This window comes from Amblyomma mixtum, chromosome 4, assembly GCF_055824585.1.
Source record: "Amblyomma mixtum isolate Tamu chromosome 4, ASM5582458v1, whole genome shotgun sequence".
Taxonomy (NCBI): domain Eukaryota; kingdom Metazoa; phylum Arthropoda; class Arachnida; order Ixodida; family Ixodidae; genus Amblyomma; species Amblyomma mixtum.
The window spans coordinates 11831083-11848764 of NC_143015.1; the positions used below are offsets into that span (position 1 = coordinate 11831083).

Below are 17682 nucleotides of genomic sequence, written 5' to 3' on the forward strand. Positions count from 1 at the left end.
TTCTCGGAGGGGATATACCTCAGCAGGACGCCGTCGGAATCCAGCAGATAAGAATCCAGCGCGCTCACAGCACTACCAGCTGTTTCCAAGCGCTCCGCACCGACAGCAAAACCAGCTGTCCCCGTGTGCGCGGCGGGCCGGCCGCCCCAGTGAACACAGCAACATCTCTTAGACATCTACAAATTGTCTAGGTAAGACATGGAAGATGTCTATATGACAGCTAGCCAGATATTTTAATAGTCTATTGAACATCTATGAGAAGTGTTTGCAAGTCACTCAAGACATCTAGAGTTCATCTTGGGAAGATGTTTCAAGACTTATCAAGCTGGTCAGTAGCAGTCTCATAGCTGGGATAACGCACCATACATTTTGGGTTACAAGACGTCTTGGAAGACGATCGTGTACACATCTTAAGGACACCTACTGCATGTCTATGAAAGAAATTTGGCACGTCTTAGAGATGTATATTTCTGTGCTAATGTGCCTTTATTTTCTCCTTAAAAGGCTAAAAATATCTTGCATAGACGCACTCAAAATACGATTTGACAGACTGAAGTTATAACCACTAACTGTTCTTATATGTAAGAGGCTTATTAGCACTGTTGATCTGCAGCAAATCTTAATTGCTAACATCAAAGCCTCTTGCATGTAAGAACAGTTAACGGCTAGCCTGCACCCGCCACATTTATAAACTTGGCAATTTACAGAAAAGTCAGCCAGTTGCACGCAGTTCTAGCATGCAAATAGCTTTAAAAAATAACGACTCAGTGTTGTGCAAGCTTTCACTTTAATAGTAATCAAATACGAAATGAAATACTTTTTATTTACACCCTGCTCAAGGGCCAAAGAGGGCATTACACACAGGATTCAGAAAAACCAATCTACTGTGGCAGTTGATTAAACAGTAGGTAAAGGCCATAACAAAGCAGCAGTCTGAAAAAAAAAAGCTAGAGAAGCAAAACAGAATGAAATATAAACATGATAATGTGAGGCGCACTGAAAAATAAAAATGCATAGAAAACGAACATGACAGACTTATGCACTGAGAAATATGGCTTGTCACAGCAACACCCTACACAAAACTGAAAAATAAGCATGAAAAGTAAGATTTGCTGGAAAACACAAGTACTTGGTGTTGTGAGTAAGCAAATAAAAGCCTTAAAAGAAAGAACATGACAAGGACTTATGCGCTTAGGAGCATGGTTTGCCGACAGCAACGACAAACAGAACTGAAAAATAAGCATAAAATGAAAGATACAATTTGGCGTGGCAAGTAAATAAATAAATATAAAAACATGACTAGATTTATGCACCTGAAAAAATCGTCCAGGAATTATCTAAAGAGAAAAGCATGAAATTCAAGATATACTTGTCCCTGCAAGTAAATAATTATCTGAAAAAAAAAAAAAAAAATGACTAGACTTATGTGCTCAGAAACACTGTCTACAGCAATGTAATGACCTGAAGAGAACTGAAAAGTAAGCAAGAAATGTAAGATATACTGTAAAACACAAGTATGGCAGTTGGCACTGTGAGTAAAATAAAAAAAAACATGACAAGGACTTATGCACAACTACACAACAGCAGCGATGTAAACAAAACTGAAAAATAAGTATGAAATGCAAGATATGCTAAGTGCAGTAAATAAAAGAACACATGACAAAGAATTCGCGCAACACAACAGCGACAATGTAAACAGAACTAAAAAATAAGCATGAAAACAAGTATGCCGCTTGGCGTCATGAGCAAATAAATAAAAATCTTAAAAAAACATATGGCATGGACTTGTGTGCCCATAAACTTAGTTTCCCTGGAATAACTAAATGTTCGCAGCTTCCACAAATGCTGAGACTGGCTGGCAGGTGGAGGTGAGGTGATCAGGAGTCCCCTTAGACATCCTGCAATGAGAAAATTATAGGTAACATACTTCAGTATGCTTTTATGAAGTTATGAAATAAGTGCCTTATGTTTTGTTTCCACATTAAAAATGGGACCTACATAAAAATTTTGCTTTGTTGTCCGCGGTCACACTGTCATACTGAAAAAAGCTGTATCATGCAAGGCAAAATGAATTGTCTGCAAAGAATGCCTTGTTAGCAACTATAGTGGTGCGAGAATAGTATTCTGAAACTAAACTGAATAATATAGTTTTGCTGGCAAAGTATATATAGAGAGCAGAAAAAATCAAACTGAATAGTGAGAACCAAATCAAACATCCACGCGATTATTCCCTGTGTTTGTGGATATTGACACAAACCAAACATTCATCCAGGAATGCTGTAACTAACGACTGAACACAGTCAGATTTTGCCCGATGATATTCATATTCACATAATGAAATTGCTTGTTCTTTCTGACGGTGATGGAAACAAGTGCTACACTTTGGCTGACATGAGGACAAGAGCAGTGCGCCACAACCTCCAATATCCGGCAAGGTGATAGGACATGTTTACTGAACCTGGCTGAACCTTGTTGATTCTAAACCATCGTCCATAAATTGGATTAATTTGCAGTCCTAATGGCACTGACTGCTCCTTGCACAAGCTGGCCATGCTGTGCATTGTCAGAGTAGGCTCTGTTTTAAAATAAGTCATCAGAAAAAAAAAACACGCCCTATTCAAATTTGGTGCCTATGATCCAAATGCCTCACTTTATTCTGTTAGCTGCAAATTATTTGAAATGTGCACCTTTTCACTTGTTGAGTGAATCGAAACGGACATTTAATGTGTTATGAGAAAATACTGAATATTTGCACACCTGTTTAGTTAACTCAGCCTCTTGTAACATTAACAAGCTTTTTATTTTAGGTAAGCTGCAGCCAAACAGTGGCCATGAGGCATCGCAGCTGTGTTTCAACAGCACAAAATTTCAGCATGCAAAAATGTATCACTGCACAGTTAGCTTCTTTTCCAATCCATCCCTGTGTGGTGTTCCACTACACATTTCACATCTTTTAGTCACATATATACAAAACATACGTAACATGCATTACTTCAAACAGCAGACCTGCTCTCTACCCCTGCAAATGTTACAAGAATCAAAAGCAAAATGCTGACTAAAAAAGTGAGGACAGGAAAAGAAAAAACTAAACACCAAAATCATTTTTTTAAATAGCCCCCTAGGACTTCTGCAGTATCCTTGATTAAACAGCTGTTGCAATAACAATTGTTAAAAGGGATTACATGACTCTATAGTCACTGTTAATTGGATAGCCAAGTCAATGTAATATCTAGTACGGTATTGCAGTAGATAGCACCCACTATATAAGAATATAAGAACTTTTAACACAACGGTAATTTCATATTTGTTCACTTTGCAAACAGTGAACAAAAAAAAACCCCGCAATACTTTACGAAGCTGCACAATATTTCATTTTTGCCGTCAGTCTTTTATCCATATGATTTCTTCACAAGTGCATTCAAATTGCTAAGGCACACCTCTGATGTCCAGGCTACTGGTAGTTTACACCTTCATTGTTAACAAGTGCAAAAAAGATGACAGAAGATAGAGAAGCCAACACAAGTGCCTATTCCTATAACTGGGCTTAGACCTAGTGACAGGGATGGGCTAATTACAAGCAAGGAGCTCAACCCATTAAACTAGTGAAATAGCCTGCCTCCACTTTCAAACAGTAGGGGGAAAAAGACAAGCCCACATGAGTACAAAGGTGACTTTTTTTTTCAAATTCTCAGTACATGTGGATAAGTGTATAAATCGCATCAGCACAATCCAAGTACCTCTTCTTGGCATTCTTCAGCCGTGCAGAGCAGTTCTTGAGCCACCCTTTAACTCCTGTTTGGATATCCTGCAGTGATGCCAGCGAGAGTCCATTCATAAGCCGTACTGCTTCTGTAAGAGGCAAAAAAAAAAAAATGACGGCATAAAAAACACTAAAACACAATCACGAGCACAACAGTTTCAAGGATCATGCTCTAGAGTATTATATGATCACGGTACATCATGATCATTCTACAACACAAGACAGTGCAATGTTAGTTTAGTGCATTTTTGAATCAGCAGAATATGCTGAGCAAAACGAGATGCTACACCATCTGTCAGTAATCTGAAATGCACGTTGGCTGTTTTTGTTGCGTCTACCCGCTGGTCTTGCTACACAACGCAATGCACACGTTTTGGCAATGTACAAAGTGTGTTTTATTCATTAACCACACATTTACGTTCAAGTAGGCCCTAAGCTGGCTAAAGAAGGACCTTGCTGTGTCGCTTGCGGCTCGAAAACTATGACTTCAAGTAAAGGTCAAACTGAAACCGAAACTGAGGCCAGATATGCCAGAACTAAAGCACTGCTCCGCAGCCTTGGTTGCATAGCCACAAAAAGTTGCCCGGGAGTAAAGGTTTTTTTGCCAGGCGAAGTAAGAGAGGGCTTCAGCTGAGTAGGATACAACGTGAAAACAGCAGCTATCCTACTAAAACAGCAGAACTATGGGCAATGGTACGTATGCAGCATGTGTATTACTGAAAAGTAAAGAGATCAGTTTTAATTTTTGACAGTAACAAACAAGTTAGAGACCTAGAAATTCTTGTGCCGATATGATGCTTTAACCACGAACTACTATATCAATGAAAAATTATGTATGTTGTTTGTATCCAGCTATGATATGACCATATATCTTACAAGCGCTGTTTAGCGGTTTGCAAAAATTTCAGCACTCAAGAATCTAATGCCAGAACTGCCTTGAGTAGTCATATGTGACATGGGAGTATACTCACTCTGGATCACATTGAATAGTTCCAAGTTAGCAAACACCTTCTTGCCTTTCTGGCCATACAAGCTATAATGTTGGCCCAAAGAGTCATCAATCAACTTTGATAATATCCTTGTCGTCGCAGCTTGGGCAGTGGTTCCACCTATACCAGCAAGCTGGCGAACCTGTAAAACCAGTAGGGGTTATGTAATACATGTTTTTGGCAGGAAATCTGTCCAGCAGCGCTAATGTAATGCCCACATTGCACTTGCTTTTACTTTACATATCCATGGCCACATCCTTCTTTAATTTCCTGCCACACTAATTATGTGCTCCCAATGAACCATATATGCACACTACGAGCAACTTGTGCACTCTGCTTTATGCCTTGCATCCTTCTCTGAGTACCCTGTCAGGTACATGAACTGGCAACTATGTTTATTCACCAAAAGCAAATGAACCACACCAGCACACTTGTAAAATGAAACATACCAGTCGTGCATGAAACTCTTGACATTTCAGCTTTTTTTCAATTTCTTGGATATCCTCCTCTGTTTTCAATGGTAAAATGACAGATTCTCCAGACCCTCCACTATCACCGCACTGTCCTTTTTCCAACAGCCCTTTTATCGCTCTAAGCTCTTTCTTCACAAAGCAAACTTCTCGCAGAATCCGAAGTGCATTATCTGAAAAGAGTAACCAAGAAACAGAAGTAAATGCATTAAGCCATAAAGTAGAAGCACACGTCATGCCTGTTGTTCTGATGGAGCAAGTATGTGGCATGCTGTATACAGATTGAAAGGACTGGATATTACATGGTGCTGCCCACAAAAGCAAATTGTGCTGCAGTACCAAGCCCAAAGAGCCAGCACAACTCTACAGCTTGATTTTGACAGAAATCTGATTCAACTGGCTGAGTAAAGCAGTTCATACTTGAATAAATTTACTTTACTGTTGACACAGTTCTTATTGCACATGAAACAAACTTTCCTACTCTCTATATTTACTGAGACAGATCCATTGTGCAATTATTTCCTGCATGGTGCTCAAGTATTTTGTTTTCTATTTGCAAGAATTTTTATTTACCAGAGCTGATGCTTCCTGCTTCTGATGCTGCCCGGTCTTTCACATGTGAGCATCCAAGGCAGGCTGCATATAAAGCAAAAATGTTAATACAATGAATGATGAACCTCTTCCATATTATACACCAGTGTTTTTAACGTTCATCAATATGTAATGTTTTTTGCTACTATGCTGAAGTTAAAGTACCCGACGAACCAAAATTTGAGAGGTCTTTCGGACCACAACTGCCCCAAATAGATCGAACAAAGTAAGTGTTCACTTAATACCAAAAAGTACTGCAAGACGATAGAAATAGACTCTCATAAATTGATTACAACTCAAAATTTCAATTGAAACAGTTACTTCTAGCTTCAAATGACTGAACATGAAGTCAGATATATGTGCATTCATACTGAATAATTTATGCTCAAGCCCAACAATCGGTGTCACAGTATGCTCAAAGAAGTAACTAGACACTGCTTCCTGGTGGCGACTGACTGTGCCCAACATAACATAAGGTAGCATTTGTATACCTCAAGGATTTGGTGGCAAAAATCCCATGGAAGTGTGTGATGCTTCAGAGCTCTGTTTTACTGCAAGCAAAAATAACTACACATAGTTGGATATAGTTACATAAATGCTGCGTCCATTATGCTGCACACATTACTATACAGTTAGACCCGAAAAGCAGTCATACGATGCTCAGACTGGCAATGGAAACCTATGCAGCTTGATGGCACCTAATTGCACTTAACATATAATAAGGCAGGTGTGCGTACCTGAACTTGGTGACATAACGCCTGTGGAAGTGTGGGCTGCTCCGAATTCGAAGTGCCTTTTCTCTGTGGGCAAGGATGATGCGTGTAGCTTATAATAACATATATACATACATATGCAGATACAAAGACATGCGCAGAGTTCTGCATTAGGGGGAGGCAAGTTTCACCGCAATGCAAGCATACCTTGAGTACTTGGTGGCAGAACACTTGTCGAGGTGTGAGATGTTTCAGAATTTCGCCCCTCTGCCGGTAGAAATGATTGCATATAGCTGGATGCATTTACACTAAGACTGTATCGATCACACTCTACACATATACTATAATGCAAGCAAATTATAAACTGAAATACTCCAAGCCAAAGAACTTCAGCAACACTGATTAAAAGCTCTTAAACTCAAATGAAATTAGCTGCTCCTAGCATTTAACAGTACCTGAACGACTTGTTGCCAAAATGCCAGCAGAAGTGGGTGATGATTCAAAACTTCTTTCCCCTGCAGACAATGGAGACTGCATATAGCTGGATATATTTACATGAATGTTGCATGCATTTCCCTAAGCAGACTTGCTTAAGTAAAAGCCTGAAACACCTACACCAGCAAATAAGCACTGTGCAACTCAGTGCTGCTTAACAGTACCGAACATATGGTAACGCTAGTGACCTCACCTGAAGGACATGGTGACAAAATGCCTGTGGACGTGTGCAATGCTGCAGAACTGTTCTCTCCATGCAAAGTTGAACCACTGCAATTAGAAGCAACAACACAAAATTAACCAAACAAGAAAAATTATAACCTCCATGAATATGGTGTTTCTTTGTCATGAAAAGAGTACTTTTGAAATTCAGCTCCTAAATTAGAACAAGCTCTTTGAAAGAATCAGTTATTTTCTTATCACCCAGAAATTTTCTTGAGAAAGGGAACGTTCCATGCCTTTGAGACCTGAAAGGTGAGGGTGGAATACCACGGAGTCCAAAATCTTTGTTTCCATCTTCAAAATCAGAGATATCAGAGCTGCTCAAACTTGCCGATACCTTCTTTCGCTTCCCACGACCCTTCTCTGAAAATGAAATGTGAATTTGCAACAAAAAAGTTCAAGGCGATGTCTATACTGGGTACCGATTCTAAATATCAACAGTTTGTGAATGCCACTAGCACGAAGGTGAGAAATTCACCACATAAATAGCCACCCCACTCAGAACTCCATAGATAAGACTGCTAGAAGTGAATTTACAATTTTTTTTAATTACTATAGATCTGCATTTTAAAAATTATGATGAGTACCCTGGTGTAGCCTTTGCAGATTAATTATACAGCGAGGCAGGTATTCTGGTTGCTACAGAGCTAAACAATTTCATTAGCTAAAATCAAGTAATGAACTTCATTTTTGATTTCAAGGGCAATACTCTATAATTTGATGGCCATCAAAAAAGATGATTCTCCTTTCTAAATTTTCTTAATTGGTCTTATGCCTCAAAATTTCAAACGCCAGATATAGTATCTGGAAGGTAGTTGAGCTTGCTTTCACACATTGCACATTTATAAAATAGCTTTGCTAGGTGCAGTACTGTCACCAAAAATCATATTATATTCTTTCACATAAATATGAAAACAGTATTCAATATTACTACTCAAAAATATAAGCAGTACCATTTTTAAATGTGCAATGGGTGAATTGCCAACTCGAGAAGATTCCAGATGCATAATTTTGGCTTCTAGAGATGCTGTGGCGAAAGTGAAGTGAAATTGTGAAAAAAAAAAAAAAAAGGCACTGACTTTTACTGACAACATACTCTAGCGAGGCCGCTGTCATGCAATCCACACAGACTACATTGGTCCCAAACAAGCACCTGTGCTATGATTTAATTTTCTGCTCAGCACACCGCTCAAGAGCTCTAGATAAATGATCGAATCGAAATGCACAGATAGCACTGAGATGTCTCTCATAGTTTGTTTAAAGACATCTGTACACAGGGTAACAAAGGAGAAAGGAGATGGCTACACAGTATGAAAGAGCACTGAACAAGGGTTGAGGGGGCCCGAGCCTGCAAGCCAAGCCAACATTTTAACAAGGGATCTTGTCTTCATCTGAGATAAGCCCCTTTGTTGAAATGTTGGCTCGCCTTGCAAACCAAGGTACCCCAACCCTTGTTCAGTGCTTTTCCATATATCTGTGCATAGAGACATCACTCGCTATAACTCACTTATCAAAACATGACTCTCACCACTTCAGCTATATCGTTTCAACACCTTAAAATTTAGCTGCTAACAGCAAATATGCAAAGTAAGCATGTGTTGCCAGCTATGAAATGGGAAAATGTCATTTCAGATAAAGAGCAAGCCAGTTCTCATGCCAAGTAAAGTACAGCCAGCCGTCACAGTTTCAAAGAACCTCTTCACTACTATACTTACAGCTGATCATTGTTTAAACAAGTTTATTTACATCATCCCTTCTTATAATGTACACTAACAGCAAAGTCCAGTGCAAAACATTTTTTCACATGACAGATGATGAAGCAGCCCACGAAACACAAAACCTCTTAAAAACGACTCGAAACGGCTACACCCATCTTCACTCAGCTTGAGCTAAACCAACACGTCTCAGAGACGTCTTTGGCAAGACGTCTTCCAGAAACCTCTTTAAGACATCTCACTCAAGAACAAATTAAGAAAACGTGCAAATGTTCAAGGAATTGAAAAAAGGAAAAACTGCCATCCATCTAGCAGTTACTATTTTGGTGCACTGCCATGGAGTCTCGTAAGCCATGACTTACTCTCTTGTGTACTCAGTTGTCTGCATTGAATTGATCGGAAATCCCAACTTTCCAAGGTACTTGACAACCATGTGTATGCACGCGACTGTTTGAAGTGAAAGCACAACTCTGAAAAATCTGCTACCGTTACTTTCTTCAATGTCTGATGGCGTGATTTTTTTGTTTTGTTTTTACGAGAGCTTAGTTACGTCCCAAAGTGACTCAGGCTATGAGAGATGCCGCACCGAAGGGCTGCGGACATTTCGACCACCTGGGGTTTTTTAACATGCACTGACATCGCACGTACAGTACAGAGGTCTCTAGAATTTTGCCTCCATCGAAATTCGACCACAGCGGCCGGGATCGATACCGTGTCGTGTGGGTCAGCAAAGGAGTTCTAGACTTCTAGCGATGACATTTCAAGCCGCCGAGATACCAACGAAAACGTAGTTACAACACAACATTGCACAAAACTGAGCCAGTAACTACAGCTTACTGCAGCTAGAGTGTATACTGCAGCTCATACATCTTGCAATCGTTGCCACCACTGCCACCATCGTTGCGTTCTCGCCTGAAATTGGCGTTTGGTCGACTCTGAGAGAAAGGGTCAGGGAAACAACACTGCGTATGTACTAGATAATAATTTATATTGAAATTTAAGCAAACCAGATTGAAAATACCTACGGTTATTGTTAACATTTTATTACCCTCCGAACGATTTTTGGGAACATAATCTGGCAACTCTGAACCACAACTGAAACCGCAACCTACAGAGCGTGTCACATGTCACAGAGAGACGCGTCGAGCAGACGACAAAGTCCGCGGGGCTCATTGCCTTGGAAATTAGGCGAGCAGCGAGTTTGTCGCTTTCTGATTCTCAAGCCGTTTTCCACCTCAAATCACGTCAAAAGACAAAGCTGGAGAAACCTAAAAAAGCTTGACGGTTGCGTTGAAAGCGAAATGGAGTGCGAAAGGGTTTTTGATCATGGATATGCGAAGAAGACGCCGGCTGCATGATTTATTACTTGACAGGCCAGCACCGCAAGCTTCTGAAATCGACATCGTGTGAACATTGTCGACGTGGACTATATTTTCGGTCTAAATTTATGATCAACCGGAGAGGCTACGCTTGCAAACTTCAAGAAACATTAGGATGCTGGTGCACCCGACTGCTCACATTTTCCCGATGCTGGAGATGGCGGAAGCACATATAGCTGTGTCAGCTGTCAGTGAGCACGTCAGTTCTACCAAGGCTGCTCCCCAGCTGTTCGGTCTTGCGTTACCGCGCGCTTCTCAACAAATAGTCTCGTAAAAAACGAGAGAAATGGGCCTTCATTCAATAACTTGACGGCCGGCTGCTCGATCGAGCCAAAATCGTCTTCCACGCTTGACGCTTCAGATGCAAGAACAACGTATACGTGCCTTACACAAGATTTGCGAGCTTTCTCAAGTTGCTCGGCTTGGTCGAATGTTTAGGGGAATCCCCCAAGGTGGAGTAGATTTGTAATAATTGGGAATTACTCAGTGACGTCCACCCGAGCGCAGCCATACGGCTACAAAGGAAAGCTATACAGCTTTCTCAGAAATTTCGCAGTTGCTCGGCTTGCTGGTGTGCGGCTTTTATTGATTGCTGAACTGTCTCATCCTAATATAGCAATATGTGCGAGGTGTTTCAAGTAAATTAACCAATTCTCTAAAAAAAGCGGCGCACCGGAGCTGGGTGAGACCAGGGACATATTGTTTCCCATCGTGTGCCACTACTCAGAGTATTTTTGAATTCAGCTTAATCAGTTAATTACCTAAGATTAATTATGCAAAATTTTTATTATCCACTCTAGGGTCTGTGCGTATCGTTAAGCTGTAGAGGAGGTTCCGAAACAATTGACCGTTACATTTTTTTTTTTGCCACATATCTTACGTGGTCTTTTTTTCCAGCATTTAATGCAGGCACACGAAATATGGAAACAAACCAACAATGCTCTTGCGCTGCCGTATTGTGGCGCTCCCGAACACATTCTAAATGAACAAAGCGAGCGCGCGCTCACTGTCTCGAAGTGAGCGGCCGACGCCGCCCACAGCATATAGTCTTCCGGAACATGGAAAGCGCGCACCATGATCTGTCCGAAGTGATAGCTAGGCCACCGACAGCAATTCAGAGGAAGCTTTTAAGGCGAGAGCCTTTAATGCCTCATACTGTCGTTAGCAGCCCTGACGGCAGCTGTGTCCGCGTTTCGGCGTTAAAAAGAAGCTGCGTCGAGGCTGGGAATGGAACCAGGGCCTTTGGCATTTGAAGCGGAGACGCTACCACTCCGCCACGAATGCTCAAGGTTTGAGCATGAATAAAGGCGCATCTATTGAATGCATGGGTTTCATAAATAAAATAAAAGGAATAAAAAAATGAAAATAAAAGATAAGAGACCAATAAAAATAAGAAAGCCAAAAATAAAAAATAAAATATGAAAAATTATTGAATTGAAAAAAGAAAATAAGAAAACAAACAAAAATAAAAATAAAGTGAAAAATAAAATATGAAAAATAAAAAATAAACAAAAACCACACAGTGCGCCAGGAAAAGCTTTCGCCTTGCAGCACTTTAGAGAGCCAAAGTGCCCCCTGAATTTTTGTTGAGCCATCACACAGGCAGAACAAAAAAGGAAGGTAAAACACGTGATTCGCGTATTTCAAAGAAGCCTCCGTTTTTTTTTATTCATTTGTGCAGCCCGTCGAACTGAGCGGCTGCCGCTTATAATTGGGCGCGGCCAGCGCGCACATTTCGTTCGTTCAAAACACGGCTCGGAGAGCGGAAATATGTTAGCGCATGAGCGCAGTCGCCAGTTTTTTATCACTTTTGTTAACCTCCTCTAGAAGTGAATGAAATGCACATGACTCTAAAGTGAATATTAAAAATTGTGCATAATTAATTGCAGCTATTTGGTTATTTAGGCGCAATTTAAAAAAGATACTCTGAGGCGCACCACACAATTAACGGTAAACAATACGTCATCGGTTTCATCCAGCTCCAGTGCGCCGCTTCCTTTAATACTTGGTTCAAATTACGTGAAACACCCTGTATAGGAATTGAAACGATCCGCGGTTATATCCACTTTGTACTAGTTCAGCACACGGAAGTGCAATGTGTAGCTTATCAGATTCTCGGTGGCGAGGTTGTAAGGATCAGGCTTTCATGGCCACTATCGAAAACTTTTTCACACTTTCATTTCAATTTCGCCTTGAACATGGCCATCAAGCTTTTCAAAGCTCTTCCAGCTTAGCCGCTGTCCTAATTTAAGCTGAAAAACGAGTGGAGGTCATAAAGTTACGAAATACGCTGCTCGCGGTCATTTTTGGCCTTGCAGTTCAGAGACGGCGAGCGCCCCGAGTCGTCTGCTCGATGCAGCTTTCTGCGCGCTGGGAAAATGAGATATTAGACAGTAAGCAGTATGAAACCTTTGACCTGATTAGAATTAGACAAATAAATATATCTAATTGTTGGTGTCGTTATATGACTGAACGAAATGTTTATTGAGTCAAGCGAAGCCTGCGCATCCTGTGTCATCGAAGCTCTCAAATTTACCGCGCGAACCCGTGCTGCTCCTAGTGGTGGCGCTCTCATCACAGCGCGGCCGCCCATTGGCCGCGCCTCGGTCCTCCCCTCCCATGGATGGACTCACCCATGCTACATGGACTCGACCATAACCTCCTCTCACCCGGTCTCTCACCCAACCGTTCTCTCTCCTCGGAGTTTTGCACCGGTGCTCTTTGTTCTAAGATTTCGACAGACAAAGAAAGCGCGGGCTTTTCAGCAAGCACGTCCGCGCTTCTAAGACGGCTTTTGTTTCTGTCACTTCGTCAGTCAATGAAATTGTTCAGCTTCAATTGGTAAGTCCCCTGTGCAATTTCGGTTTCGGTGCGCGCGACGCGACCCAGCCGCGTGAATGCGCGCTGCAGGGCGCGAGTTTTGTGCACGTGCGTGACGACATTATTGCTGTCTAACCCAAACCAGGCACTGGTCAGATCGATTTGCTCTCACTGGACAGAGGCCCACGTACAGACTAATGAAGTTGAAATCTCACTTCATGTCACACACAAATTCTCCCCGTGTTTTTTCTAGGCCCAGGTGAAATCGCGCTTCACTCATATATACGCAGATCACCCCCTCGTTTTTTTTTTAGCATACAGTGGCGCCTTAAATTAACTTGTGAAATATCCACTAGTGATCTGCTTGGCATACGTACCTGCACGAGTGTAGGCTCATTTTGAGCGAGACTGCAAATCTTTGTTTTCATATAGTCGGATTGCCTAACGGTATAAAAGCTATGGAAAGAAAAAGAAAGAGTATCGACGCCGTAACACGGGCCCATAGGTACCGTAGACTTAATGCTGCCATTCAGCCATTGCTTTGCCAAACAGGAAGGGAAGGAGACGAGCGCGGCACTATCAGTCAGGGTTCTTTTTCTGAATGTGCACCTGAAGACTATACTGCTGCACTTGGGAGGCATTGTGAATTAGTTACTGAGAGATCCTCTGGAGGCAACAACGAAGTAGAGATAGGATCACTGGATGGAAGAGAGGAACCAAGTTCTGCTCCTGAGCAAGGCAAACCAGAAGAAGGAAGTTCAGGTTTTTTTCTAATGCACCAGAAAGGTGACAGCGACAGCAGCAGTGATAGCAGCAGTGATCAGCCTGCCAGGATAGATGCAAGCTCATCAGACGAAGTAGCTGCTAAGCTCAGGGTTTGGGCATGCGAGCATAATATTACACAAACAGCATTGTCCTCCCTACTCAAGATCCTGAAAACGCACGCATGTTTTTCAGGCTTTGCAGCTGATGCCCGAACACTTCTTAAGACACCTCGTTTGGCTCAAGTTCAGAGCTCTCAAGATGGTTCCTACAAGTACTTTGGTATTTCTAACAGCATTAACTGCATTTTAACGAAGTCTGATTTGTCTGTGCTGCCCGAAAGCTTAGATTTAATGTTTTTTATTGATGGTCTACCACTGAGCAAAAGCTCACAAAGCCAGTTCTGGCCAATTTTAGCCAGGGTGGACAGCATACCTGGCAGCAGTGTATTCTTGGTTGCGTGCCACCATGGAAGCCATAAGCCTACATCCTTGAACAGCTTCCTGGGCCCACTGGTTGATGAACTGCTTGAGCTTCTACAGACAGGGCTGTGCTTTGGTGATTCTTGCTTTGTGGTTAAGATTAAAGGATTTGTATGCGATGCCCGTGCCCGAGCCTTCATTTTAGGCGCAAAACTGCATTCTGGCTATTATGGTTGTGGAAAATGTCAGCAGAAGGGAGAATACGTTGAAGGAAGAGTAGTTTTCCCTGACACCGATTCCCCTTTGAGAACAGATGAGGATTTTGCTAACAAAGTTCAGAGTGAACACCACATAGCCGATACACCTCTTTCTGCATTGCCAATTGGTTTAGTATCTCACTGCCCTCTAGACTACATGCACCTAGTGTGTATTGGGGTGACAAAAAAACTGTTGTTGCTCTGGATGAGAGGTCCTTTGCAGTGCCGTTTGCCTTCGTCTTCTATTGAAAGAATTTCTGACAAGCTATTAAGGCTGGCTAAACTTCAATGCGACGAACTTTCTCGAAGGCCACGTTCCCTCAGGGAAATTGATCGCTGGAAGGCAACAGAGTTGCGATGTTTTCTTCTGTACTTTGGACCATTTGTACTGCAGGACATTTTGCCAAGAAACACCTACAATCACTTTCTCATTTTGCATGTTGCTATTACAATCCTCTCAAGCACTACTATGTGCCATGAGTACTGCAGCTATGCAAAGGAGCTTCTAATATGCTTTGTTAGATCATTCAGATCTCTTTATGGAAGGCACAGCGTATCATACAATGTTCATTGTTTAATACACTTGGCAGACGATGTTCTAAAGTATGGGCCTCTTGACAACTTCAGTGCTTTTCCTGCTGAAAACTTCATGCAGCAGCTCAAGAAGTTGGTGAAGCATTCAAAAAAACCACTGGAACAGCTCAGTAATCGCTTGACTGAATGTATGTCTGCTGGCACATTATACGGCACAAAGCAGTACTCCAGGCTAACATGGGAACTCTTACAAATGCACAATAATGGCCCCTTAGCAGGCAATTATGGTCCCCAGTTTCGCACTGCAAAATTTTCAGGGTTCACACTGAGATGTTCCATAGGCAACAATGTTTGTGCTCTGTCAGATTCAACTATTGTAATGGTAGCAAATTTTGCACATGACATCCATGGTCAAGAAATTCTGATTGGCAGGAAACTTGAAGTTGTTGGTGAGTTGTACACTATGCCATGTGTATCATCGAACCTGGGGATCCGTGTTGTAAGAGAGGCAAATGACACCCTCTTTTCATGGGCACTGTCCGATGTTAAGAGCAAATATATCTTGCTGCCTGTCTCTAGCTCACAGCATGAGTACGCCATTTTTCCCCTTCTGCATTCAGCCTAGTGATCAGCATCCAATTATTTACTACCTAGTTCTTGTGCCGTATTAATGCGTGCATGCGCTTGCTGAAATCCATTGTTATTATCAATTGTAGGTCATGTATGCTGTTGTGAAGTTCATCGCTTCAAATAGCGTTGCTGTTGTGCCTACAAACTGGCTCCTTGAAGGTGCCTCAAGTTGTCAGTGGCCGTCTGTGACAACGACAAATATTGCAAAGCTAGTGAAAACTCGTAGCCACCTGGACCCCGCTTCGTGTCGTACATACAAAGTTGATGTCATCGCAGTGACAGGTATGTATTCAATTGATAAATAACTGATGCACATGTATGCGCATATTGTGGCCTTTAAAAGTGCTCTGAACAGGATTCTATGACATCTATGATTACTCTCACAGTTGGTATAGCACACATCATAACCATGTTTACCACATAATGCACTTTAGTATGCAGTATACAACGCTTGCTGATGAGAGTTAAGATGAAGCACACTTTCTGCCTTAGTTCTTTTTTTCAATGTGCATATTTGAAATCCTTTGGCTCATTGTCACCTTTGACTACAGTCAAACTGCATTTTGGATGATGTCTGTCTTAGTGCAGGTAATTTTGCATTCTGTATGGTCTGCTTGTGTGTGGCATGTTGTTTTGGAAAAATGCTTTTATTTAGAGAGCAGAATATGTGAAAAGTGACTTAATGCAATGAACATGCTTCCTGAAAAGGTGAAAGAAAAACCCGTGGTCTGCATTTCATAAACAAAAAGTTATAGACAGGTATACAGCATATTTTGCGTCTTTCTTTTTTTGAATGAGTTTCTTTATTGGGACTTGAAAAGTGTACATCAGTTGATAAGCATGCTGGGGCCACCACTGTGACTCATGTGTCAATGAAGGACCCCTATGTTTTTTATACATTTATCAATACCAAGTGTTTCGCCTAAGACTTTCCACAATTTTTAAAGGGTTTTGAGTTAGAAGAGCGCTTTTTTTTTCAGTGTAGCTTGGTCAGCGGTGCAGTAACATCAGAATACAGCTAAGACAAGGTAACTAGCAGGCTGGTTAAGTACCCTTGAGTAGTTAACTTTTAGCCATTACTGTTAGGCTCCTTAATTACTGAATGGCGTGTAGCCCACAGTAAGTATATTATAGAATTTCGAAAATGCAGTTACCCTCATCGCTGTGGCTCAACAAATTTTGGCCATATCACGCTAAAATACATGCGATTTCAAGAAGCTTGCAGACAAAGTATCCCCTTCTGTACACGCAACTTGTCAAAATAGTCAGAATTTATAGGGCCTTAGTGGCGACCGTAACTATGTTTTCGGAATTCTGAAAACTGATATGGATAATATTTACGATGGGCTGCATGCTTCTTAGTGTATAAGGAGGCTAACAGTAATACTTAAAAAGTTAACTCTCAATTTTGATTAACCAGCTTACCAGTTAGCATGTCTTACCTGCATTCTGATGTGCTGTGCTGCTGACAATGCTATACCAAAAAAAGCACTCTTCTAACTCAAAAAGCCTATTTTTAAAAATTTCAGAACATCTTAGTTGAAACTCCTGGTATATGCAATGGCTTCATGAAGTGCAACCATAGTGCATTTCAAAAAATGTTTATTCTTTGTCAAGAATATTATCCCATTTGTGTAATCGATATAAAAATGCTTTGCATGTAATGCAGAAACATATGACAAAGCTCATCAAAAGCTGCGCAGAGCTGAAGAAACTGATGATGTGCAGACATCGACGGACCAAGGTACGTAGTTCATTACATTGGAACTGTTTACTGCAACTAAAACTCATCTTTACAGAAAAAGGTCGTGGCAAGCGAAGGAGGATGATTCGCAGAATTAGCTCCTCAGATGATAGTGACGAGGCTGACCTTGAAAACTTTGACGTTCCAGAACCACCCTTTCGCAGCCAAAGGTAGCAGTA

At 41.4% G+C, this 17682-nt stretch overlaps 2 protein-coding genes across 6 annotated transcripts in view; one reads left to right on the forward strand and one right to left on the reverse strand.

Annotated features, from left to right (window-relative positions):
- Window positions 1-17682, forward strand: part of LOC149345705 (uncharacterized) — a 139551-nt gene that overhangs the window by 114119 nt on the left and 7750 nt on the right. For all 5 annotated transcript variants that reach the window (XM_089586209.1, XM_089586211.1, XM_089586210.1 and 2 more), the window contains exons 3-5: window positions 15846-16041; window positions 17429-17503; window positions 17559-17673. In XM_089586209.1, coding sequence (XP_089442335.1) covers window positions 15846-16041; window positions 17429-17503; window positions 17559-17673 — 386 coding nt within the window. The remainder of the gene's footprint in view (window positions 1-15845; window positions 16042-17428; window positions 17504-17558; window positions 17674-17682) is intronic.
- On the reverse strand, window positions 771-7609 carry LOC149345710 (uncharacterized). Its single transcript, XM_089586215.1, has 10 exons — window positions 7477-7609; window positions 7212-7288; window positions 6979-7038; window positions 6731-6790; window positions 6548-6610; window positions 5793-5855; window positions 5199-5392; window positions 4732-4891; window positions 3738-3849; window positions 771-1898 (listed from the first exon to the last, which is right to left on the reverse strand). The coding sequence occupies exons 5-10, from the start codon at window positions 6561-6563 to the stop codon at window positions 1820-1822; spliced, it is 624 nt and encodes a 207-aa protein (XP_089442341.1). The 5' UTR covers window positions 6564-6610; window positions 6731-6790; window positions 6979-7038; window positions 7212-7288; window positions 7477-7609; the 3' UTR covers window positions 771-1819.